Source organism: Lates calcarifer, linkage group LG20 (genome assembly GCF_001640805.2).
Source record: "Lates calcarifer isolate ASB-BC8 linkage group LG20, TLL_Latcal_v3, whole genome shotgun sequence".
In the NCBI taxonomy this organism is placed as follows: domain Eukaryota; kingdom Metazoa; phylum Chordata; class Actinopteri; family Centropomidae; genus Lates; species Lates calcarifer.
The window spans coordinates 20,757,246-20,784,397 of NC_066852.1; the positions used below are offsets into that span (position 1 = coordinate 20,757,246).

Genomic DNA, 27,152 nt, shown 5'->3' on the forward strand with positions numbered 1-27,152 from the left:
TCAAGGGTTTGTTTTCATTCTCCAGACCAGTGCCAGGGCTCTGTTTCTGATCTGTTTTGTTTTCAGTGAATATACAATAGGATTGATGGAGGGTGGAAGGCAAGAGGCCAGTGACAGGCTCAGCACACGCTGGTCTGGGTCAATGGCTTGCACATACAGCCCAATTAGGAAAATGCTGAATATAGGAATATAAAATGCAGCAACGAGTATGAGATGCTCAATGCAAGTGGTGAGAGCTTTCATCCTGCTGCTCACAGATTTCATCCTGAACACAGTCACCATGATGCAGACATAGGATAGAACAATAAAACTAAAGGGGCCCATCAGGTTGGCCATGCTAGAGGCTGAAGCCACAGACCACTGTAATGTGTAATCATTACAGGCGAGTCTAAACACAGGGGCATAGTCACAGAAATAGCTGAACACTCTGACAGACTTGCAAAAAGACAGTCGAGTCATGATTGCTGTGCTATATGCTACTCTTCCCAGACAGTAAACCCAAGTCAGGCCAACAATACAAGACATGATCGGCAGCGTGTTCAACAAGTTCTGACGCAGAGGGAAACATATTGCGATCAATCTGTCGTAGGCAAGTACAGCTAGCGCAAATGACTCCAAAGATGCAAAAGCATAGTAGACATACATTTGTAACAGACATAGGTTGAATGGAACAAAATTGTCCTTAAAGAGAAAAGCCTTAATCATGCTGGGGATAGTGCTTGTGTTCAAAATGACATCAATTACTGCAAGGTTGATGACAGCCATAAATTTTGGAGTGTGTAATTTGTGATCAAGGGCAATTATAGACATCAATAAAATATTGAACACAAGTGTAACCACATAGACAAATGCCAGAAAGATAAAGTAGACGCTGATGTAGGGAAATGTCTGAAATCCGATAATATAGAAGCCCGGAGGATGAATGATGACAGACTCGTTTAAAACAGTCCTGAGAAAAGACATAGTTAAACACCCTGTGTGCTGCAGGATGGCTTCTGGACCACGTTGTGTAAAATCTCTCCAGTCTGAAGAAAGAGGAAAACAATACATCTTATCACCTCCTTATAACATTACTATCTCCAATCACACATTTCACATAAACCCATACAAACGTTTAGGTGCATTTAGATTACTGAAATCATTCATACAAAGTACATTACACTTGACACACCTGTTTTACTGAAGGTCATTACACACAATGTGCCCACACAGGATACTGACAGCAGCAGCAGCAGCAGCCACTGACTGTCTGCATGTCTGACCTGTGTACAGTGGAAAATATACCTTCTTCATTAATCTCCAGAGATGACACCCAGCCTTGTAATTAGGAATAACTGATAAACAATACAATAATGAGCAGAGCCCTGTCACCGAGATTAAAGATTGTTTTCCAACTTATCTTGCAGATAAGCCAAATGTCTAATTACTGTTTTTGTGAATCTAAGCACCTCATAACTCTTTATCTCAACAGGAGGAAAACACAGAAACAATACTGAAACCCACATACAGCCTTGAATTGTTTACACATAGTTTATCTATAAATCAAACTTCACCATTTTGAAACTGATTGTAATTCAAAATGTGGCACATTTTTATTGTTGTCTTTAGAAATGTTAGTGATTTAAACAAACCTTTATTTCCAACAAACAGCATTAATGATTTAGATTATTGTCTGTTCTTATGGAGTGATTATTATTTCTTTGTTAATTTTGGAGGTAGGATGAGCCTTCTATTTCCAGTTGATTGTACCTTTTAATGGGGAATTGGTAAACGAATAAAAGCATAATTTTGCCATTGGTTTGGTACAGACATGCTTATAGGATCATGGACAGAGACTTTATTTTACTGTCCTGAGTAGGACGCCAGTTTCATTGAGATAGCACAATCGTAAGTAGATTTGCCTGTGATATAACTATGTAAATATTTTATCTCTGTACTCCAACATAGAAATGGAATTATGGGACAGGATTTTATGTCCACTCGAGACACCTGAGGGGATGTCAAAGACCTGGTCAGAAACCTCTTGACCAGTCAGGTCTCACAGTTGTCCTAATGGAGACCAGAAGTGGTTCTGGTCTAGAACTTATTGATCTTCCATGACTAGAAAGAAGGCAACATGATTGTCCCTTAGAGAGAATTTGGAACCACAGTGTAATCACACTCTGTAGAATGTAAAACAAATCTTATGGATTGTGTAAACTTGTGCATTTATCATCAAGCATGACATAATAACCACACAGAGAAAAAAGATTTACTCTAAACATCTGACACCCTGAAGGCCTTCTAATGAACCCAGTTTGAGATTTCATCATCTGAGAAGGCTAGTTAATGACCCTGCCTCTAACAAACAAACAACCATTAATTAATCTCACCTGTATCTATTAGCAGGTCTTCTTGTCCTGCATTTGGAGGGAAATGGATGGGAAATTGCAGCTGCTGTGCACTGCCAGTTGTTCCCCAAGAATACTTCTTCTCAAATAACAAGTTATATTTCTTAAGACCATACAGTAAGACTTCATTTGATTTTGTAGGGACCTCATTAATTCTTGAGACACAATAGATTTCACAACTAGGCAATCAATAAATGATCAAAGCTGTGGTTTTACTGTCATGACAGTGAGCTCACATACTAATACAAATACAATTTCATGGGACTCTTCAAAAAACGTCCACACTTTGTTTACATTTAAAGTGTATGAAGTGAGTTAACAACAAAATATAATGACACTGACAATGAATAGTATTCCCTGAGGGAGCTTTTATCACGAAATAGGATGTGGTGACCCCAGACAAAAGAACTGACTCCTGGGAACCCTGTTAATGAGCCCTATTTGTGATGTCATTACCAAAGGATGCTGGTTAATGACCTTGCCTGTAACAAACAAACCTTTTACTGTTCAGTCTTAAGCCTAATTAATCTCATCTGCATCCATTAGGAGGTTTCGCACTCTTGCAATTAAAAAAGGGGGTGTAATGTGAAGGGGTTGTTCACTGATATTAATGAGTCATTAGCGTTCTTGAAGTAAACCTCCTAAGATGGTCACTGCTTCTCTGAAGGGCTGCAGTCTCAGCCCCTACATACCCTTGACACCCTCTCTAAAGTCGCTAATTCTGTAATTAGTGGGCCAAGTGTGACAAACAATAAACTTCAGGTGCCATTAAACCTAAGAAGTTATTTGCTGCATTGGCACTGGACACAAACTACTGGAGCAGCATCAAAAAGAACGTAATTCATTGGAGACTGGGCTGACAGCTTGTAAGACATGTAGAAGTTACTTGTGTGCAGCAGCAGAAAATTCTAAATGCCTCTAAACAACCTTAAAAAATTAAAGGCTGCTAGTAGTGATGTTCTGAGTAGCCAGAGCAAATTAACAATCTGGTAATTTAAGTGAGGTATTCAAGAGGTTTCAGGAATGCCCAGAGCATTTAAAAGCATGTAAAAACAGCACAGATGTGACACAAATATTAAAGGAGACTTCAAGGTCTCACCTCATATTCAGAGGTTTCTGTGAAAGAGTAAAACATATGACAACCAAGAACAATCCAGGTAGGATGCTGAGTTTGAGAGCTCCAACTTTTTCTCACATGCCAGTACGAGTACTGATCTAATACTATTGTTATGTTTTCCTGAAAATGTATTGTCGTCTTGACATTTTGGTGTTCCCACCATCCCTTCCACTTCTAATGAACAAGGGAAGAGATTAATTAGGCAAAAGGTTCAACAGTAGAGGGTTTGTTTGTTTACAGGCAAAGTCATTAAGCATCAATCCTCAGTGATGCTGTCGCAACTGGGACTCATTAGAGAGACTCTTAGGAGCTGGGTCATTGTATCTTTTTTGATAATAAAATGAATGTAAGTTGTAAATTCCAAGGGGAATCTCATGTGTCAAACTGCCAGACAAGACTAAATAAAATAAAAATTGATATGATAAACATCTATGGGTTCCCAGCAATGCAACTCTATTGTATTTTCAAGCCAGTTTATTTTTAAATAGTAGAGTGACCTTGGTTAACTTGTAATGCAGAGCAGGAGTGAACTTGTGAGCCTACATTGGGCTTTGATTTGTGAAGGCTGTTGGGTGAAATTAGATGTGTGGACAGCAGGCTCCTGATAAGGCAACACAGAGAGGAGAATGAACAGTGGATTTACAGTTTCAGGAGCATGGATAGCAAATTACAGCTCAGGTTTTTGTGAAACAGTTGGCCACTGGCTTGATAGGAGGTATTCAAGAGAAGGATGTGTTCTCATTGTCATAAGATAATGTTTTACCCCCAAATCAATAGCTTTTGTGTGTTCAAGTTTTATGTGAGAGTAACATTTTAACAAACTTTTTCTGCTGCTGCTAACTAACACTGCCTATGATTTATGGCTGTGCTTAAACTGTCTGATCTACATTTCTCTCATCCTGACATTGATTTATGATTCTTTTCATTCCAAGGCAATAGATATAAAATTAACACTTGTGGTTCACTGGTGTGAAATTGATGCGTAAGACTTAAAATATAATTAACTTTCTCTGGGGACATGACAGTCAGCACAGGTGCCACTCAGCTGTGTGAGCTCCAACACACTCTTTACCTTCTTCCATTCCACACTAAATCCTCTAAAAGCAGCACTTGCTTTTCTGACTTTGTGGTGTTTTTAATCTGATGATGGCTGTTCTTTGCCTGACAAAAACTGTCAGGCCTAAAAGCAGCCTAAAACTGGCCTAAAAGTCATATTAACATATCTCTGTCATTAGTGGCTTTGCTGGCTGATGTGTTGGCTATTTCTTTTTTTAAATCTAAAAATAGAAGATGCACATGATATTAATCTTAATGCTGACAGAAGACAACACAGCTGTATTGTAGTAGTTACATGTGAGGGTGGGCAATCCTATGGAAAAGCAGTAGAGAGACCATTTACAGATAAAATAACTAAATGGGGGTGGTTTTGGTTAATTTAATGAATTAAATTCTTTACATATCAAGATACTCGATTGATTGCTTTCACAGCAAAATTCTATAAATCCAACATTACCATAAAACCCCCAATGGCAACCAGAGATTTTACAGAGACCTAAATCATTTTAAATAGTCTGACAATGATTGACAAATATCCACATACATACAATTACTCGTGTTATACGATCACTATCAGCCAGTCAATTTAAACTGCAAATGTCATCAAGCTGTGCAGCTGAAGCAGAAACTTGAGTAATAGATAGATAAAAAAATAACTGTGAGACATCATTATTTAATTCTAATTAGAAGAATTTAGCTTAGCTACACAACAACTACAGATGACTAGTGATGCAGGTTTTATGGTTAACAACATGTGATCTCTGAATGACTGAAGCCATGATGTAACACTGTCAGACTGTCAAATACTGTACAATTCTTTAATGTCTTCTTCCTCTTTTTGACTGATCCCAGTAGGGATCGCAACAGTGGATCATCCATTTCCTCATTGATCCAATATGCAAATCTGCTTTATGATCCATATATTTGATTTGGCAAAGGTTTTACACCGGATACCCTTCCTGACACAACCCTCCCCATTAATCCAGGCTTGGGCCCGGTGCCAGTGACTGGGTTTCAACTCTTTAATAAGTAGCAGTTCAAAATAATTTATTTAATAAATAATTTTTTTATTTGTTATAGTAGTACAGTGCTGCACGATGGTGTCCTTGAGCAAGGCTTTAACCCTCAAACTGCCTCAGTGGCCAACAGATCAGACCCTGGTACTCCTGGCAACTTTCAGGTTTTAATACACAGTTTTTGTGAGACGGTCAGATGATGATTCAACTCTGTGGTACTGTTTAAGATCATAGTCTCTTTTGCCTCCATTGTATACATACTGCACAGTAAATGATGTGACTACACCCGTTGCAGCCTTTAAATGCAATACAGGTTTAGAAATTCTGTGATAGCACCATCATGTGGCTAAGGGGATTCTTACACATTAATAGTCCTGTCAACCTGAAAAATTAGGAACAGGGGTCCTTTAATATCCCACTGCTTGTAACAACAATAAGAACATCACACTGTACTGGCTCACCTAATTTATTAATATACTTGGTGATGTTGTAGATAATGCTACAGAAGAGTAAACAATGAGAAATAATAGAAAATGCAAAAACACATATGGATATCAAGTAAATTAACTGGGTGTGTGGTGTGAGGAGACATTAAATGCAACAGTGAGCTTCCTTGGCATTCACCCAGACACTGAAGTTAAACCACATGCCAGCTGATTTTGTGCAGCAGCTTTGCAGCCAAATGGCCACACGAGGGCAGTAGTTAACAGAATAAAGATTTTAATGGCTAAGGCTATGAAGGGTGCAAGAAGTTAGTGTGCAACTCTCATCCATGCTGACTGATATAATAAGGTTGTGCTCTTCTGAACAAACTACAGCCCACAGAATGTAATGTTCGAGCTGTTTGCATCAGTTTAACATAATAGCATGTGCAAGATCCAGGAGTGATCTGTTATTATTGACTAAATTTGTCATGTCTGTCAAGTATACTGTATATGGGTGAAGGTGAAATGGTGAAGTATTGTACTGTAATTGGCATGAGAGTGGTTGCATGTTGAAAATCAGGTTGGCTTGAGACTGCACTGAGAAGAGAGAGCTCTTTGAATGCTCAGAAACTGACAGACAGGTTGTCAGAGCAGATGCTGTTTTCTCTGAGGTAACGAGCCAGTGTTATGACCGGTCAGAGGATCAGCAGCTTCTCTTGAGTGAAGGACAGCATGAAATATTCAAACTGCTGAGACTGCATTTTGTTCACAGCCATTTGAATGAGAAGCTGCCCATCACAGTCAAATGCTGCTCAGACTCACTGGCAGCTAATTAGCAGAGCTACAGTAGATGGTAGTGTGATTAATTAAAGTGAGATTTAATGAGCACTAAACACTTCAAAGTAATTAGGATGAAAAATTATTATAAGGCATGTAAAAGCTTTCATATCAGTTTTTTTTTAAATGGTTCAATGATAAAAAGAGAAAAAACAATGTATTGGAATATATTCTTGTTTTACTGCAATTAAACTGAAGCCACAGTGGTGTGCTTTTGTCAAATATATGACAGAAAATGAGTAAATGAGTAAGTGACCTGTATTCACAAATAAATGATGGGGGTGTAATTTAAGTGTTCTAAAATAAGGTGGACATAGATTAATAAACATCCACATGCCATTTTTTGTGTGTTTCTATCACCTGTGCTGATTTCAAGATATCATGCAGGTTTGAAACTGAGCCACAAAAAGCATTTGTTTCCCTTTTGCTAAAATTTGCTGATGAGCAAATGTAATTAATTTTAGCACAGTAATAGTACATCTAAGTCATCTAATTATTCATTCAGATATTGATAGAGTGATTTCACTTTATACTCCCTTCTTGTCCTTGACAGGACAGTTCAGCCAGTAAAAGTTTAATTAAATACCTCTACGCACTGAGACAGCTGCTGAGGAGTATTCACCACCATGGGCAACAACCTATAAAAACTGCTGTGGGTAAGGCTTTTATGAAATTGCAGTATCATTAGGTCATCGGCAAGTTTGTCTGCGATGCTTAGGGGGCAACCACAGCTGGCCATAATAAGGTCTATAGCAGTGGTTTCCTACTTGGGGGGTCATACCCTAACCCCCCTGCCCCCAAGGGGTCACAATCCAAAAAGGTTGATATCCATTGTTTTAGAGGATATTTGACTTCTGAGAGGCGCATATCTGTCGAGATGCCTGGATTATATCCTGTGCATCAGCCTCAGCTTTTCAATCATGCTGTTACCCTGCAGTATTAAGGATATTTCTGATTCTTGTTAACCAAATTACCCAATCCAGAATGTGCACCTGTGCCCTTGCTGGAAAGAACATGATTGAAATTAATGTGTGAAATCGGAGGAATTAATGTTTGTCCTAGAGTGAGAGATTTAAGGTCAGAACTTGCTGTCTGTATCTTTTCTCGTTGCCTCCTCCCATACAGTGCTGACCATAGTATTTCTTCTTACAAATTGACAGGCAAGTCAGCGGTCTTAATTAGTGTATAGATATCAGACGCCTTGTTAAGACAGACTCTGTTCTCCTGGTCAGAGGCCAATCGACCAGCCGACTGTGTTTATCCACAGTCCACAGTGAATCAAAACCCAGGCTGGGACTGCAGTCGTCCTCTCTATAACCTGATCAAAACCCTCATGGCCTTTGTGCTTAGAGGCCAGACAGCTGTTCACAAAATCAGACTTTAGTACATTGGTTCCCATGGTATGCAATTACACTGCAGAGTAGACAGAAAATGGAAATATTGACTGGAGTAGTACAAGCTGGGATTGCTGTATGCTTTCATAATCATCATAACCATCTAACAATCATCTCCCTGACTGAGATGTATACCAATTCTGTCTCGGACAATACTTTTATTAGATTCTCTGTTGGAATAGTTTTCCTATGTGGGACCTTTGGATGTATGAAGTAAATCAACAAAATAATATTGTGACATGCCAAATTCATAGTAATCACTGAGTGTGCATTTATCATCAAACAGGACACAGTGACCCCAAACAAAAGATTCATTTGTGCCTTTTTGACTCCTGGGAGTTCTTCTAATAAGCTCCATTTATGATGACATTACTAAGGTGACCTTTTCTGTAACAAACAAACCTTTTACTGTTCACATTTAAGCTTAGTTAATCTCATAAGAACCTATTAGGAGCCCCCAGCCTCCATCTGACAATTAAAACTGGAAAGAAATTTGTGGGGGTGTACACTAACAATGAGTCATTAAAAGCTGCCATTTCATTTAAAGTAAACATGCTACTTGTCAAATGGCTAAACATTCTCTGACACATTTCAATGGTGGTTTACAGTAGCAAGTCTTTGTTGGGGAATCCCCATCACTGTTATACTGTACATGACGATCCAGTCCTACAAAATCTCAAGGGGACCTCTGTGTCATCAAGCTTTCAAGAGCTAAGGGAGAGAGTGAACAATGATGGACAGTAAGGGAACAACATACTCAGAATCCATCTTAATCTTTTATTATTTCCACCATACTGCGGAATACCATGTGATATACAAGTGAACAAGTTGAAATTTTTCAGTGCTACTACAAAAAAAGAATGTTCCAATTTCCTCTTTAATTAATCTGTTTAATGTGAACACAATTCAGCTATACAATAAGTTAACTAAGTGAAATCCACTCTAAAATTATAAAAATTATAAAAACATTGGAAATATCCAGTCAAAGAGTAAGTAAATACAATGATGTGACCAGATATTCATCACCACTTTTCTACACTTAATACTTTTTGCCACAAGAGCTAGACTGATAAATTGGCCCGACCAATATATCTTGCTAACATTAGCTCACTGCAGATATATTAGCATTGGTGTATCTGTCAGCTGATAAGTAACAAGAAATCCACCAGAAAGCACAGAAATGTTGATTTTGTCATATGTAAAATATATATATATATATTTTTTTTAAATGAATCAGAATCAATATAATTTATTTATGTAATGTGTTTATGCTAAGAAAAATATACTATGTAATTGCCCAAAAAGTACTGAAGTTTGATTCTCAGCACAAAGTGTAAGAAAACCAGCCTTATTATACTGACCGTAACCCATCTGCAAAAGTGTGTTCTTTACTTTTTGAATTGGTTTGAATCATTCTCAAGATGATCAAGTGAAGGTTCATTTAATCTTCAATCCGCTGCACCCTGTCAGCGCTGCTCCCTCTCTCAAACAATTCAGTCTTGGTGCACCATGAAATGTCCTCCACTGACCCCTTTTTCATTCACATTAACAGCTGCTCTCTCCTTCTCTCCATAACCATTTCTGTTAACCGTGAATCCGAACTGCAATTAATTTCTGATCACTGAGACAGGGTGCTAAAGATTTATGTTTAAAGTGAGAGAGTGTGTATTTTGAGATGCAGAGGAAAGTTCTAGTCACTGGTTTTGTGTAGGACATTAACAGTAGAAGTGAATAACTCTAATGGAGAGATTATTCTGGGGATCTCCTTGTGTTCTGAGACATTTAACGCTCTTCCACTATTGCACATTACAGAAAGGTCAAGCAGTTTCTAACCAGACAGATTTGACTTTCAACCTCCTCCTGCCCACAGACACACCTCTCCCTCTTCTCTCTTACAATGCCAAACCCCTTCTCTTATCTTCAGACAGCAGCAGAGGCACATCCAGCAATCAATAACCAGTAATCAGCAGACTGCAAACTAGCAAACTCATTTCCATATGTCACATCACAAACTTATTATATTCAGAATCCCGGGATAACAATTTCACCTGACTTCACTGCACCTGTAAGTGTAAAAGTAACCCTACTTTTCAGTCAGAGGTTGATGGGTTGTGAGACATCATGGTGAGAGTGTTCCTTTGGAGGAAAGATGGAAGCCATTTAAAAAGCGTCCTGAAGTTTAGATGCTTAGATATGATTGAATTCTCTGATAGCAGCAGGTGCTCAACAATAACAATAATATTTTCACGTTCATTTCCGACAACTCCCCAGGTTCGCAGTTGGGATTTGGCCTCCCAGACGTTCCTATATAGAGCAAGACGATGAGTCATCGTTTTGCATAAAGCAAGGACATTTGTGCCTGGACTAAAGAACTCTAATGAATCTTTTCTCTCCTCCCTTTTTCTTTATCTTTCTTTTGCTGCTCTTCCCTTTTGCTGGGCTCAGCTTAAACCCCTGTCCCCACGTCCTTACAAAGTCACTCAGCTGGATAAAGTCATTTACCTGGATGAAGAGGAGCGAGAGAGGGGAATTGACAGAGGAAGGGAGGGTGTAGGGCAGGGAGGAAGTCTTTGACAAATGCTGTATTTATGAGGAGAATGTAGCGAAATGGAAGAGGAACAAAGAACTGGAGCAATGACAAGTGAAGTGCATGGAGAGTGCAGAGTTGAAGCCTGAATATTGTGACAAACAAATTCAGTCTTTTTGACCAACAACAGAACATTGTCTTGTTTCTACTTCTTTATTTATACCCCGAGTCCCAAAAAATAGAGAAAGTGAAAGGTTGAAGAGATAAATACCACACAGAGGAAAGGTGGAACGGATGCACTCGAAGACAGGCTGGAGTAAGATTATTAAGGTACCAAAAGAAATAATCAAATATCAGTTATTTATATGCAGTAGTGTCCAGTTTATTGGACACACACATTGCTTAAGAGATGATGCATTCTTTGACATTAAAACTGTGAGAGTAATAAAGGAGACGGCAGAAAATATTCTGGGAAGATGTGACCCCAAACCACTATATTTCAAGATATTACGTGCAGCACAGAACCATTAAAACCAAATCAATTCTTAAAAGAGCACATACAATAAGTCATGATCCTTTCTTCCCTTCTGTATGAGACAAACATTATCATCTTCATGTTTTGGGTTTTCATCCCATGAACATCCAATGTTACTCCAGTCTCACTCAGTAAATTATGAGGTGACATTCATGTGTTAATTCAGTATTTGATAGGTATGTGACCAGGACCCATTTCTAAGATGAATCCTACCTCAGTGACAAATCTTTTGGCACAGTCACATTTCAGTATGTGCCATGTTATAGACATTTATAGGTAGTTGCACATCAGCAATGGATGATTTAGATGAAGCCTATAGAGATTTTGGCCCTAGGGATGGCAACAACTGTTGGATGGATTGCACAAAACATTCATGGTTTCTGAGGGATGAAACTTAAGGATTTTTGGTCATTCTTTGACTTGTTGTGATCCTCATTCATTCTAAGGCTGATAGCTGGTAATCCCTGGTTTTCCTCCAGCACCGTCATCAATTTGTCTAATATTTTGGATAATGACCATATACCTGCAAAACGAATCACATTTACAGCCTCAGCTTTGCTTTGTGTTTAGAGCTATTTGACATGTTATCATGTTAACACACCAAACTAACATAGTGAACACAGTTAACATTATCCCAAAAAAAGCATGTTTGCATTTCCCCTGTGAACATTTTAGCACGCTGACGTTAGCATTTACTTCAAAGAACTGCTGTGCCTAAGCAGAGTTCACAGAGCTGCTAACATGGCTGTAGACTCATTACCTGGCACATGCATATACAACGCACAAGCACATACACACACATGTACTCCTCCAACTTTAACAATGCCTGCCACAAAATATTTCTCACTCACTGTCATGTGTAATTTGTATGATGTCGTCATCGTGAAGTTTTTTTCAGTCCCATCCTTGTAGGTACTTTGTGCCTTGTTCTACTTTACATCTCAGAGTCATTTATAACTATACAAGTATATGATGTCAAAATGAGTCAAGTCAGTGTACTTGTGTCCTTGAACACCGCTGTCCATATGATTGGGTTTATCTCCTCTGTCTCCGTATACAACATGACAGTGTTCAGTACACCGCTCCTACTCTGCTGACATAGTGAAATAGAGTGTACAAATTAAAAGGCTATCTATCTATCTATCTATCTATCTATCTATCTACTTCTTTATTGTACTGAACATTGCAACATGGTGATAAGAACAGAATTTTATTTATTATATTATTTATTTATTATTATTTTTAGCTAGTTGTCCAAGAGTGGTCTATCTCAAAAATATTTTTCTATTTATTTGTTTGATCTGACTTTGCGGCTGGAGGTGGTCTAGTGCTAATCATCATCAGAACTGTAGATCGGGTCTACTGTAGATGATGAATTTGTTGATCATTGTCTTTGATCTGATATATTTAATCATGGTTATTATGACTTACAGGACAATTAAAGCAGGTGAAATCACACTGATGCTCGAGCTGTCACTCTCCTTCCCTCCACTGCTGGTGTGTTGTCAGATAAGAAGACAGGCAAACTATTACTTTCATTTCACATATTATTTGTCTTACATAAGTTGAACATAAGTTCACATACATGCATGCCTACTTTTTTTTTCCTTAGGTTTCCATGTTTGACCTTGGCTCCAAAATCCTTGTGGCCAAAATGTAGACCCTTAGTTAACACAGCTGATGAGCTCTGGGCCAAAGAGAGATACTGGCTTCACAGGTCGATTGTCATTCTCCAAGGTTTATTAGCCACAGTCCTGATGAGATTAACACTGCCAGTCTCTGCCAGTCTGTCACTCTAGTGCTTCAAAAAGGAGCAAATGAAATAGCCTAGACCTTTTTTTTTCTTCTGCTGAGCTCAGAGGTAGTGGTGACAACATGACGTCTTAATGTAGTTCAGAGTATGAGTCACAGAGAGCAGACGCACTCAACTCACACCTGCTTCCAGCAAATTTACAATTTTATTTTTTACAAAATGCAACAGGGAAACAAATTCCTCTGTTTAACGTCTGGCACAGTGCTGCATCATGGCAACATTTCCTGACAGTGATGATAAAACGCGCTGACGTAAAGAACACTGCTAACTCACCATTTTTATTTGACCTTTTTATTAATGTTTTGGTTGGTTTTCTATGCCTACAACAATCACATGCATGGTTAGATTTAGTTTCTTCCTCTTGTGCCCCTTCACTGACTTGGTTTCAGATGACACACATGTTATTTTTAGAGATCAAATACTGTTCATAAAGACAAGGTTGGTAAATTATCTCATGTGGTTGCTGATGAAATGTGACAGTTAACTCCAGCGTCGCCTGCTTGCATGAACACGGCACTCCAACGAACAATGTCAGCTTCCTCACTTCATTTTACCTGCACCATCTCCCCATATCTATCACTTTTCTCTCTCTCACTTTGCAGTACGCTCTCCCTCAGTAGATTGGAAGCAGAAATACCTTGTTCTCCCTGCAGGGTTTCCTGAATGAAGACTATTAAACAGTTTGCCAGGGCTGCAGTTTTCAGTAATACCACTTATTAACCATTTCATTCCAGCGTTTCAAATGAATTCTATGTACATTTCTTGTATATTTGCCTCTTGATTAATAAGATAAATAATACTAAGTTAGTCTGACAAACTGCTGTTAACATGATGCATGAAAAGCATTGCTCTCAAGGAGATACTTATATACAATATGTACAATACTGCTCAGAAGTTTAAGTATTCAGTTGTGCAAGATGAATACGCAATAGTCTCTTGAAGTCGTTTAAATGTCTTTGGCTCTGTGCATATCCCAGACTGAGGGATACCACCTGCAGTTCATGGGTCAGCTGCTGAGAATGATGAAACTGGTTTTAAAAACTATTGATTCTGGCCGTGACAGGGCACTGGAGGGGAATGTTCCCAGTCTTTTTGATAAAGTACTTCTTGCCTCCCGTGTCCCCTCAGTACACAGCGCTGGCTTGATGTTTCAGTGGGTTAAACAGCCACGTTGGCCAGTCTCGGGTCTGAGTCCTGCTCGTACCGGTAATGATAGACCTCCATCTGGTCTCGACACGCCTCTCTGATGTTGTTGAGCCACCGTTTGATGCCTCCCCGGTTGAGATACAGCACCATTAGAAACACCACCCCGATCAGAGCCAACACTATACCGAGGAACACGTATGAAACCGCCTCAAGGTTCTCGTTCATACAATCCACGTCCTCGCCCCGGAGCTTCTCCACAGGAATCCCCCTCTTGGCCTCCGGCTCGCTGCACAGGAGACGCCCTGCGTCCGGGCACTGGGATGAGTTCTTCAACCAGTAGTAAAACGCCTCCAGGTCACAGTTGCACCGAAACGGGTTTAAAGACAAGTAGACGCGTATGCGCATCTGCTGGTACAGATTGGTGACGTTTTCCCACCCGATGCTCTCTATGGAGTTATTTACCAGCACTAACGCGTGGAGGTTATAGATGTCTAATCTCATCAAGGGAATAGACTTCAGTCTGTTTCCCGCCAACTCCAGTCTGTGGAGGTTGCGCAAACTTTGTGTGTTGAGCGCATTTAAGAGTTGTGCCGTAGCCGGAGGCAAAATTGACTCATTTAGGTAAAGAGAGCGCAGCTCAGGTAATCCGTGGAAAGCCCTGGCTGAAATAGACTCCAATTGATTGTGGCTCAGATCCAGCAAATGCAAATGGGGGAGCCCCAGGAAAGCATAAGGTTCAATAACCTGTATCCCGTTATAGGACAGCGAGAGTGTCGTTATTTCCAACTCAGTGCCGTTGGTCATGAACGCACCACGCTGTAAAGTTGAGATGTTTCTCCCCTTGAGTATCAAGGTGGACGTCCACTCCGGTATGTCTCCCGGTACCTCGGTGTCCCCCCCATCACGGCAGGTCACCGTCCCCGACTCTCTGGCACAGATGCAGGACGACGGGCAAGCATCATCCGTTCTGACGGGCGAAAGCAACAAACACACCACTGCAGCGTAATACAAATACCACTGACTCCAAGTAGAAAAAAGACGCTTTGAATTGTCGGCACTGTGAAATATCCACATCTTCTCCCTCATTTTAACCTCGAAGCAGGTATATGTTGGTGTGTCTCGCAAAGAGGGCGACCGACAACAATCCTCTCAGGTAGCCTGTGTAAAGTCGATTCAGTCCGGCATCGGTTACTTTGAACCATCAGAACATAAAAAACGCTCTATCCATTGCCAACCCGGCGCCCCGTGTCTCTGTCTGGAGGAAAGACGAGTTTTCTTTGGAATATTTACGCATCGGGACGGTGGACAACAGCCGAGCGTGGCTGCGTGGAAAGCTGCTGATCCGCGCTCCCTTGGTGGTTTTTTTGACGCCTGTCACTGACAGAGAGAGAGAGAAGGGGAGAGAGAGAGAGAGAGTGAGTGAGGTAGAGGGAGAGATACACACTGAAAGGTAGTTACTTTTAATTCATCTTATAGTTGGTTGTTTATTATTAAGAAAATGGTATTTTCAGAGGAGAATGCAAATTGGATATATGAATACTTGAAAACTACTCAGACTAAAATGATTGCAGTGTTCATTTGGTGTTGCCTGAGGACATACTCTTGAGTTATCATGGCATCATTCTGCCCAACATCACAGGCTAAGTGAAGATGCCTCTCAGTACAGTCAGAAATGTTCACTGTTGTGTTAAATGCAATTGGGAAACCCATTTCCCTCAGTTGGAACACAAATGACTTCATTCATCATGACTGGATTGTTATTAAAGGATAATTTTACTCTAAAAGGGTCAGTTGTTTCTTTTCCACATCATGTTCCCGTTATTACACCCTTAAATTACAGCATCTTATGTTTGCTGCAAATCAGCTGCTGTAATTACATGCGAGCAGTGGAGCCTGTTTAATGGGGCCTTGGTCAGTTCTTTCCGATTGATCCCTTTTCCAAAGAAAGAAAATTCGCTTTCGGAGAGTTGCTCACGCTCTCCACGTCTACAGTATGGAGTTGGCAAACAAATCAATAAGCTTGAATACATAAACTGCTTCAGAGATTTGCATTGGGGTGTGGAGCTGGACTGCCGTGTGGGACTTATCTGTCATTTTGTCTCTGTTCATAACTCAACTGGAGGCAAGGATATGATACAATGGTGGTTTACATTTTAGTCTGGAAGTAATGAGGGTGAAATGAATGTTCCTCTAATTTAGCAGTAAGATGGCTTGAAGCTTCAGTATGAGGATGCCATGGCAAATACACTTAAGTTCAGTACAATAGAAACTATACTTCACCAACAGACTGTGCCAAACAAAGTGGTTAGTGGAGGAGAGGTGAATAAGGTGGAAGCACTGAGAATATATCAGTTTGATAAAGGTATTTTAGTAGTCAGCAAGAAAGAGAGATAGAAAGAAAGCCTGCTCTCAGTGAGACTGACAGAGTTAGAGGTTCAGCTGTGCAGCACAATTTGCACGAACTTGTTTTGTTCTGTGTTCAAAAGAAAGAAGTGGGCTACAAATGCTAAGATGAAAGGAAGGAAAGGAACTGACAACAAATACAACATGAGCCAAGACAGAAAAAAGATCTGAAGAAGGGGACAGGGAAAAAGTCAGAGACGGTGAAAGGTTCAGCACCATGGACAGCTACAAACGACAGAGCAGTGCAGTTAATTCTGAGTGCAGAGACAAAGAAGGAAAAAGAAAGAATGGAAAAGCAATAAAGAAGTGGAAGGAACAAAGTCTATCCAAGACGAAGACAGAGAGATTCAGGACCATGGATACCACAGAAGAGTAAAACCACTGGAGGAAATAGTTAAAAGGAAGAAAAGTCAGATACTACAGTATCCATTCCTCACTGTCACATGTGGTCAAGTATAGCTCCATTTTTAATGCACATTGGATGCAAAAATAACTTTCAGGCTGACCTGACCACAGTGGCCAACAAACCAAGTTCAAATTAAATCATTTGGGATTTATTTAATTAGAGCAGCAGCAGAGTAACAGTAAGCAGTCACTGTACATACTGATACCTAGTCACAGTCACAATCAGCACAACTATAGGACTGTTCCTCTTCCTCTCTGCATGTGTGTGAATAAAGCCACAGCAGCACTAGTGAGGTTAGGAACTGATGTTGGGCAACAACCTCTCCAGGTCTCAGTTTATTCTGTTCCCTCACACCAAACTGGAAAAAATGTGTCTTTGTAGACCTGGGTTGTCATGAAGTAGGAAGCGCCTTGTTGTCCAAAACATTAGTGTATGCTGTAACAGTGAAATTTCACATAACTGGAACAGAAGGTCCTGGATGTTAAAAAAATAGCCCCAGATCAAAGACAAACAAAATTATCTGAAAAAGAGTTTCCTCATACTTGTGGCACTATATATTCTTCACAATTCACTGAATGATGCTCCTTAGATCATAAAGAAGTAGAGATGTGATGTGTGTGGATGTGAGAATGGCATTGATCTTCTCATCTAACTCTCAGCAAGACAGCAAATGAGTATATTTCCAAACTATTCATTTAAAGGACAATAGAAACCATAGGATAGTTAGGCCTGGTGTTTTTGTAGCACTTTATCTGGAGCGGACGGACAGAAATGGCTATGGTGTGGATGTAAATATAGACACTGGGAGAGGGAGAGAGCGAGAGACTGAGACAGAGAGACAACAAGACAGAAAGAGATAGAGAATGATGGAGAATAGCCTCACTGCTGGTGCTCCTGATAAGCACAAGGGGCCATATTAACGTCAGGTTGTTTTGCCTATTAAGGCATATGGGATAGTATTTCTTCCTCCAAACAAACAAGGACATCTGCTCAGTCCTCCTCTTCTCTGCTCAGGACCCCTGCGCCTGCTCCACGGGTGTCCGCTCTATCTGCCGGTGCAGAGAGCTGATTTAGTGGTGGTGGCTATTCACAGGCTGTTGCTGGGATATTGTTATGGTGCCCTCCTCGTGGCCTTCAACTTGACACTGAACCTCGTAATTGATTTACCCAAGGCTGCCCATCCCTATCTCCTGACTACAGTATGCATGTGTGTGTGTGTGTGTGTGTGTGTAAACTTGTGGGTGTGTGACCAGTTGCCAGTAACCTTGGCAGTGGACTTTTCCTCCTATCCTCAGGTGTGTCGTTATTTCTGACAGCTCTGGTGCACATGCTAGATTGCCAGCGGCATATTGTTTTTGTGTGTGTATGTATGCATGATTACATTTTGTGTGTGTGTTGTGTGTAGATTTATATGTCCACAGCAAACTCCACTCGCACTTTTTGGATTTCCTCATTTACCCTTGCTGCATCGTTCGTCATTAATTAACCTTGTTTTAAAAGCCAACCTGATCTTTACTTCATCCTCCCTCCAGCTGGCACATAACGGACACATGCTGGATTTACTCATAATATTTAACAAGATTCAATATGGCCCAAGTAAAGGACATAAGCATGCATAGGCCATGTAAAAACTGTAGAAACATTCTTCAAGGCTTGAGAGTATTACAATGCACAAAATAGTTGGTACAGGAGGAGTAAGCTTAGATCTCCCAACAAGACACTGTGAAGGAGGTGTTCATGTTTTGAGGTGCTGTGTTGTTAAACTGCATTAAGGTGTAAAACACGTTTTGCTCCTCCAACTTCTCCCATAGTCACACTGCACTCAGAAACCCATTCTGAAATCTTGACCTTTAAATAACAAGCTGGTCTCTTGAACCGTTATGTCAAACTGCTTTTTGCTTCCCACAGTTTGCAGTATTACATCTTCAATGGATTCTGCCCTTGTTCTTTCCTTTGACGGATTAGCAATATTCATTTAAGTTTAGCATGAAAAGGAATTAAAGTTGAGGACTAACTTTAATAAAAGTGAAAATTTCTTTCCTTCTCTGCAGAGACTCAGAGACTTAGAGACATAAGTTAGTTGTGAAACGGACCCAAGGAGCTGTGTACATGGCTGTATGGGATCATTACTGGCTAGAGGCACACACACGCTCTTATTCTGCTTCTTTCCCCTGGGATTGGTGCTAGGTGACGTACTGTGATGCACCAGGGTGCTCATGGGTAACAGTACTTCCATCTAAAATCTTCCCTAATCTTTCTCCCTGCACTGTCTGCGTATGTTTGATAGTGAGAAAAAGCAACCAAGGTGAGAAGTTGAAGGACTCTGCAGCAACTGTGAATAATGTGGTTTACACACACACACACACACACACACACACACACACAGAGGGTCAAGTGCTTTCTATCTGACCCAACATAAAACTCTTCAGAGAGGAGTGTGGGTGTGCTGTGCTTCGTAGGCAGGTTGAGATCAGGGTTCATCTATCTCCCCTCCAGACAAACTACTGCAAAAGGCCAGTAAAGATAGTAACACATCACCCACCTCACTCTCTCCATTTCGCTCTCCCTCCCCATCCCAGATGCAGCCTGCACTTCTATTTGTCTGGTCCACCTGTCTCTCAATCTGTCCACCTGTCTATCCGCAGACCTGCTCCTTAAACAGTACTCCGCCACCCGTTGAATAAGAGATGAGGGGATGAGGGAGGAGAGGAGGGGATGGAGTTGGATGAGAAGTGAAGAAGTGCAGTGGAGTCCAGTCAGAGCCTTGCGGGGATCAGGGTGTAAATGGATCTTGAGGAGTCAGTGTCACCTGTCCCGAGACCATTAATTAGTCATTTAGACTTGTAATGGAGTGAGCCACAGCCAGACAGACACAACCGGCCAAACAAAGCCAAGTCACTCAGTCAGAGGAGTTAGCCATGGCTGCTGATCACTCAGAGTAGAAACTATAGAGTGATAAGAGGAATCACTGAGTCCATGTCATTACATAATATATGACAATGTAAGAGTGGAATATATTCTCTTTGTCAGGTTCTGAGATTTCAGAGACACACAAAGCTTCTTATGTAGGATAGCATTTTCTCAGTGTGCAGTAAAATGAAATGAAAGAACAAGATATAGGAGCATATAAAAACAACAGCAGTAAATGATAATGATACAGAGACAGGGCATAAAAAAGGCATGGGATCGCTAAAAATAGGGCCAAAACTGAAGAGCTGTATTTAGTCTATATAAGTTGATCTGTTCTCTCTATATGTTATATAATTATGTAATATAAAGATAATTAATTTAAATAATATTATAATAGATATAATATAATATTCCATTAACCATCTTACTTACCTACCAAATATCCTGCTTATAATGAAAAGTTAATATCCCATTTCAAGGTTGCAGATGAAGGATGTTTTCAAACCTTATATTCACTGTGATGGATAAATTCACCATTTTTCACATCAAAACCTTGACTGGGAGCATTACTTTACTTTTCATGTGATGCATCACACTCACTCAGTGGTAATCCATAGTCCTCAAACTCTCAGGTTTTAGAATCTGAATGTAATATGATCTGGAAATCAATAGTTCAGGGGGGATGGGGAAGATCATATTCACACACTTCCCACTCTAAATAGATAAGAGGCTCTTTGAATTCATTGCACATGGACTTCACATACACAAGTCATGCATTTATTGAATAAAATCCAAGAGATCGTTCTGTGCTTTAAAGTTTTGCAGAGGACTTTTAAACAAGTTTTTAAAAATGTTTTACTGAAGTATCAGTGTATTAAATAACACTGATTTTGAAATGATCATGTAACAGGCAGTGGATGTGGATACTTGACTGGCCAAGATGATATTTAGATTGAATTACAAAAGGGTAACACAAGAGTCCTTCAGGTTATTATGACATTGCTTTGTCAAAAATATTTTTGTAGTTTCCTCAAATACCCACAACTACTGTTTTGTGCGTTCATGTTGTTTATCTAGTCACCAATATACACATGGGATTTGAGGATTTGAATGCAAATAAGTATGATCAGGGATGCAAGAGTGATAAGAGGTGACACACACATAAACAGATATTAGTGACTTTGTGTAACTCCCTGAAGTCCTCTAGTTTCACACAGTTTGCATCGACTCCTCCAGTCTTTGGTTGGATTGGTTTACGTCCCTTCTTGCTCCATAAAGAACATTAAATTTCTAACGATCACGTAACAAACAAACGATATGGATACTTGGCTCACAATGTCTCTATTTAGATTGTATTACAAAACGGTTGATATCTGATGTTCAGGTGACCGCTGTTTGTCCTTCTGGCTGTCATTGACTGAGGCCCCCACGGCAGTTAAGGCACTCCTGCTGAAGGGTGAAGTGTATCAGTGACACCTTGGAAAGTGAACCAACTGCCTTAGTCAGGGCAAGACACTGGCTTGGTGCCAGTCCTGTTAGAAGGGGTTAATCAGCTCCACTGCTGGGTGATCCTGTTTCAGTGCCACTACACTGATAAAATGTTTGATACTATAATGATACTACAAAGCATGTTTTCTTACTTTTTTGTTACGAAATGTGCTCAGTCCCTCATAGCATGGTCCTGCTGATGCTCAGCTTATAAACCACCATAAGGTCATAAGGTGTCGGTAAAATCTGTCTGCTTTGAGGGGATATTACACTGTGACAAGCGTTCGACAGGTATTTGATGTCTAGTTTAAGTTTAAGACCAGGGTGAAGATTAGCACAGATCAGGGTCAGGGTTTGGATTTGGGTCTTGTTAAAGTCAAGAGTTTGGGTTTCCACAGTTTGTAGAGGTCATCAGATAATCAAGTGGCAATGTTGTTGAAACTTTGGTTACCTAATTGTTAAATACCAACACTAGCCTATCCAAATATAGTAAAATATGTACATTTACATGCTGATTGTGGTCTAGCCAGCCTGACATCACTTCCTCAACATTTTTCAGTAAACCTTGGCACTGACAGGCTGTCCTGAGGGGGCAAAGCAAGAGACGATATTTATGTTTGGCAGTGCCAGGCAATCAGAGTAGCTGTACCCTCCATCCATCAGCAGCTAGACCGTTCATCACCATACCCATAGTCAGGGTGAACTTTCCAGGGCAAACCACTGCTGATCTGCTCTGCAGCCAGGACAGCGGGACACTGAGGAGATAGACGACGACAGCCACGAGTCTAGTGCTCTCGCCTCTCATTTATTCAATAATTAATGTATTTTTAGCTGCTGAGTGATGTGCGATGTGAGAACTCCAGGACTGTGTGTGGTGAAAAAAGGTAGTTAGGAAAAGTTAGTACAACCAGACAGTGGTGGCAATCAACTAGGTGCATGTGCTCGAGAACTGTACTGAAATACAATTTGTGGTATTTTATGCTTCACTTGAGTATTTCCAGTTCCCCCTACAAAAACTTCTACTCCTTTACATTTCATAGGAATTATTGTCCTTTTTACTTCACTGCATTAACTTGACAGCTGTAAGTACTAGTTACTTTGTATTTCAAATATAATGAATATATAATAAGTGTAGTGGTTCCCATCCTTTTTGGCTTGTTTGGCATTTTCTTTCTAAATTTCTCAGTTTTAATTAACCAAAAACAAAACAAAGATAAGAACAAAGTCCCAAAAATAAAAATACGCCTTTACAGTATGTGGTTTAACTTTGTTTCTTCTTCCTTCCTGCCTCAGAAACCTCTCAGCTTCATCTTGTGACCTACCCCTAGGTTTGAAACCACTGAACTGCCAGCTGCATATAAAGTAGTTAAAACCACCTTGACCATGGCAACAATAATTAAACACTGCTCACACACTGATGCATCAGTAGTGCATCTCATAATGTCATATCAGCCATAAATACTTATGTACTTTTAAATGAATAGGATTTTGAATGAAGGATTTTTATAATAAAGTTTCATTTGCTGCATTGGTGCTTAAGTAAAAGGTCTGAGTAATTCTTCCACCAGCTGGTCAAACTTGTCTGGACTCATACAGTACAGAAATTAACAATGAGGTGTTGCAGATGTGTGCTTGTTTGCTGATGTTGACGTGTGAGTTTATGGAAATAATTGTGGCTGAGAAACCAGTTATTTACTGGAGGACCACCAAGCATTGTCCCTAATGGTATCCTTGAATACAAAATCTCTACCTGTTCAGCAGCTGATCCTGCACTTTTCTTTTGCTGGGAGAAAGTTACAAGGAAATTTTCCTACAGAGAGCAATAAAGGATCACATTACATTACAGGGAGGGATAACTGATGAATGAGAAGCATAAGCAATCATAGGGGTAAATGTCTTCATCATCCATCCACTTCTCACCACAGTGCTGAAAATACTTGTGCCATTATGGCTGAGAACAGAGCGGGACATTTGCAGAGAAAAGGAGGTGTGGATAGATGGGCGAGGAGGAGGAGGAGATTATCTTACATTTATTATGGTGGAGCAAATTAAACAGGGGAGGTCATTATTTTTATCTGGAGAAAAGAGAGAGAGGGACCTATTCTTAGCTTTCACCCCTATGGCTGGTCGACAAGATAGCTCTACAGTTTTATGTGAGCTCTGGCAAACTACTGCTTCATCAAACACACACAAAAGAGAAGAAAATATCCACTTCTGCCTTATATTACTACTGAATTGTCAGATGAGTTCACTTTTACGGCAGTTATGAAAAAATTTTAAAAAAGAGTTGAAAGTCTTTTATTCTTCAGTTAACACATTTATCTCCCCAGAAGGCAGAGTGGAATGCTGACGCCACAGAATATAAACTAAGTAAATAAATAAATTTCCCCAAGGGCGACTTTCTCCTCAATATTTTTTATTTGCTTTTTGAGGTTCAAAGTATGTCACCTATGTTATTGTTCCCTAGAGTGGGATGAATAATGTCAGCAATATTCAGCTTTCATATCTGGAACACCATAAGAAGAGAGCAGACACTAGTCAGGAGATGGGAGAATGAATTTCTCTGTAGAGTTTTTCAGCAACAGCTCTCAGCATGGAAGATAATGTGATGACGATAAAACCAATTAAATACAAACCTCACTCATGTAAAGTGTAAAATTGTTGAGGGTTTAAATTGCAAGAACTAGCTGATGTGAATGTCAAACTTAACTTCAGGAACTCAAGAACAAATATGATCCTGTCATGTTCACAACAACTATGCTAATGTGCTAATGCTAAGCAGGTGAAATATGTACCGTGATCAGTTCATAAGTTCATAAATGAAAACTCTGACCTGCCAGTGGTACAACTGGCAAAAGTGAGAGGATCACTGGGGTCATGGCAATGCATCCAACAGTTGGTAAGATTATTTCAGCCTGGACCAAAGTGGCGGACAGACCCACCGACCTACCAGCTGACAGACCGACATTGCCATCCCCAGAGTTAAAAAATGCAGGAAGGTGGAGTGCCAGTCAAACCCTAACCTTGTATGTTTGGAGCTGCTTAGTCATAGGTGTGTGACTGCATTCCAGCAAGGTGAACAGACTGTTTTAGGAGAGTGATTGCCGGTGGGTCTGTCGGCAAGCTGACCCTCACCTTGTCCAGTAGTGTACACGCCTCTCACGCACATGTGCCAAATTTAGCAAGCCCCTCTTTCCGCAGCTGAAATTACACCTGCCCTCAAACACATAGATTGTGATTCTCATTCAACCTACAAGCCCTTTCTCTCTCTTCCTATTAATGATTTGGATGTAGAAATTGTAGCCTGCAAGTGCAAGCGAAAAATACTAATGAATGTTTCTATTTTTACTCCGTCAGAAATCAAGAGCAACTGAGTCTTTCCAAACTGTTTTAAATACATCACTGTGCTTAACATTCAGTCGTGAGTGACTGTGATTTACTGTCATCCATTTGCATAATAGTTGGTAATAACCTTGCCTGTGTAAGAGAGTGATGGCAATTTTATTTTTACATGAGCACCAGCCACATTACCATCATCTGCATCATGTATCAGATGTCGTCCGCTGTGGAGAGAGGGGCTGAAAGATGGAGCGTAGGAGGAGACCGGCTAAAGGAACAAATCCACTTAAAGGCAGAAGCAGACATTGGAGAGTTTGAGGGGGTCGGAGCTCCCAGAGTGAGGAGTGAGGGGCTCATGTAACTATCAGGATGGGAGGATGGTGGTAAGAGGGGATGTTTTGTCCTATAAAGGTTAACATGAGACCCCACAAAGGGGTCTGCAGGGAGAATTTAAAGTGCAGGTTGATGGATGAGTGGTGACAGGAGAGGACAGCTGGATACTTTCTGTGTAATATGCAAAGACATTATGACCAAACCAAAAAACAATAACAACTCAAAACTACTGAGGCGACATAAATATGACGCATATGATGATGCATTTGGGCTGTGTTTTCCAGTTTGATCTTTCTGAAATGGGCCATTAAGCATAATAAGTATTTTTAAGTATATTTTGATGCCAGTACCTTTGTACTAATTTACCAATGCCTGACATCTAACACTTGTGTATTTCTACACTGTGTTATTGTTACTTTTACTTAAGTAAAAGATCTAAGTACTTTGTTTACCACTGATTGATGGCACTACCAAGTGTTTAAAATGTGTGCTAGGTGTAGACTTCACAGTCCGGGTGTTGGTCTTTTCTTTCACTTTACCATTCCAGCCACACCTTCGGACTGAAGGTCAGAGGTCGTCGTTATGGTAACGGAAGTCTGTATAATTCATGCAGGGGCGTTTGTAATGCTGATGACCAGCAGCTTACAGGAGACGAGCTGAGTCAGGCCAACTCACCTGTTAGTAACTTGGTCGGTCTGTGTTACAGATATTGACGCAGGCCTTGTTACAGAATACACACACGACAGCTTTTTGTTTGCGGTCTGGCCAGTTTTGATTGCATTATGTATAGAAAGACATCTGATAAGACTAAGATCACAGTCACTGGAAATGGCCTCAAATGGCACTGGACAGTCAAATAAGGAACCTGTGATCTGATACCAGAGCAGCGAGGAGATGTCTGCAGACTTATTCATGCTGGCTGTGTTTGTCTCTCTCATCCTTCTTGTCCCTCCCTGTTTCACAATCTTATTTTACTCGTGTGACTACTTCAGAACATGAGCTCAATTTTGCTCTCTAGAAGCACACATGGCTAAACTTACAAATACAGGAAAAACAAACAAACAAGCAAATAGCACAGAAGACATAGATTAAGTAGAGTTGTACAGAATTTGCCAAAGACATACGGAGTGTAAGCACAAACACAACAATGGGAACCTGAGAAATTTGTCCATTTTAATTTGTCAGACATAGAGGAGTATCTCTGGATATTTAGAGGATTGCTATTACAAGTTTGTCATCACTATCTCTACATTTAGGGTTTGTTAAGCTGCATTAGTGAACATCTATTGTGTGCTGTATCACTTTATGTCTATGAGCACTCTTATCTCTAACACTACATTTGTAGATTTTAAGCTGCATTAGTGGCTCTCCCACTGTAAGACTACATTTTCTGTCATATATTAACATTATGTTAATATTCAGTGGCTCATTAGAGGACAAACTGTACTAAAAGGGAAATGCTCAGGAAGAGGGAGCGAAATTAGCTGTATCAAGTTCATTTGAACTGATTGAAATTAATTATTTGTGGAGTTACAACAGACTCTACATCAGTGTGATTCAATCAGTTAATTCTCTGATTTATACCAACTTTGAATCACTTCAACTTTATAATACAGCAAGCTGAAGTATGTTCTGTGCACTTTGCGTAGTTTTGTTCTCAAAAAACACATATTACTGAACATGAGGTGTTTTAAGATTCATTCAAGTCAGCTAGTTTGGATATCTGTTGTATGACAAAATGTAAAACATATAATATTAGTAATATTACCAAATAAGATGAGAAGATTGATTTTGATGATACAAATTTCTGTTTGCAGGACTGATCGTAAAACAATATATTTGCCTTTGATATTATGTGTTCTTAAGATGGTGGTGACAAGTTTTCAATATTTCCAGTTACAGATGCAATTAATCAATCAAAAGAAATTAATGGACAAATATTTTGGTAATCAGTAATCATTTAAGTCATTTTTCAAAATGCCAAACATATGATGGTCCCAGGTTCTCAAATGTGTCT

The 27,152-nt window shown here is 40.0% G+C and overlaps 2 protein-coding genes across 2 annotated transcripts; both read right to left on the reverse strand.

Annotated features, from left to right (window-relative positions):
- On the reverse strand, nt 1-978 carry LOC108893250 (olfactory receptor 2AT4-like). Its single transcript, XM_018691134.2, has one exon. It carries the CDS (start codon nt 961-963, stop codon nt 1-3), a length of 963 nt encoding a protein of 320 aa, XP_018546650.1. The 5' UTR covers nt 964-978.
- A 12,135-nt stretch (nt 979-13,113) lies between these two features.
- waif2 (Wnt-activated inhibitory factor 2) lies at nt 13,114-15,596 on the reverse strand. The gene has a single exon (XM_018691020.2). The coding sequence runs from the start codon at nt 15,340-15,342 to the stop codon at nt 14,269-14,271; it is 1,074 nt and encodes a 357-aa protein (XP_018546536.1). The 5' UTR covers nt 15,343-15,596; the 3' UTR covers nt 13,114-14,268.
- Nucleotides 15,597-27,152: the final 11,556 nt, after the last annotated feature.

Bases quoted from the DNA above. Each gene is read 5' to 3' on its own strand.
- LOC108893250 (XM_018691134.2), bottom strand. From the start codon at position 963: ATGTCTTTTCTCAGGACTGTTTTAAACGAGTCTGTCATCATTCATCCT.
- waif2 (XM_018691020.2), bottom strand. From the start codon at position 15,342: ATGAGGGAGAAGATGTGGATATTTCACAGTGCCGACAATTCAAAGCGT.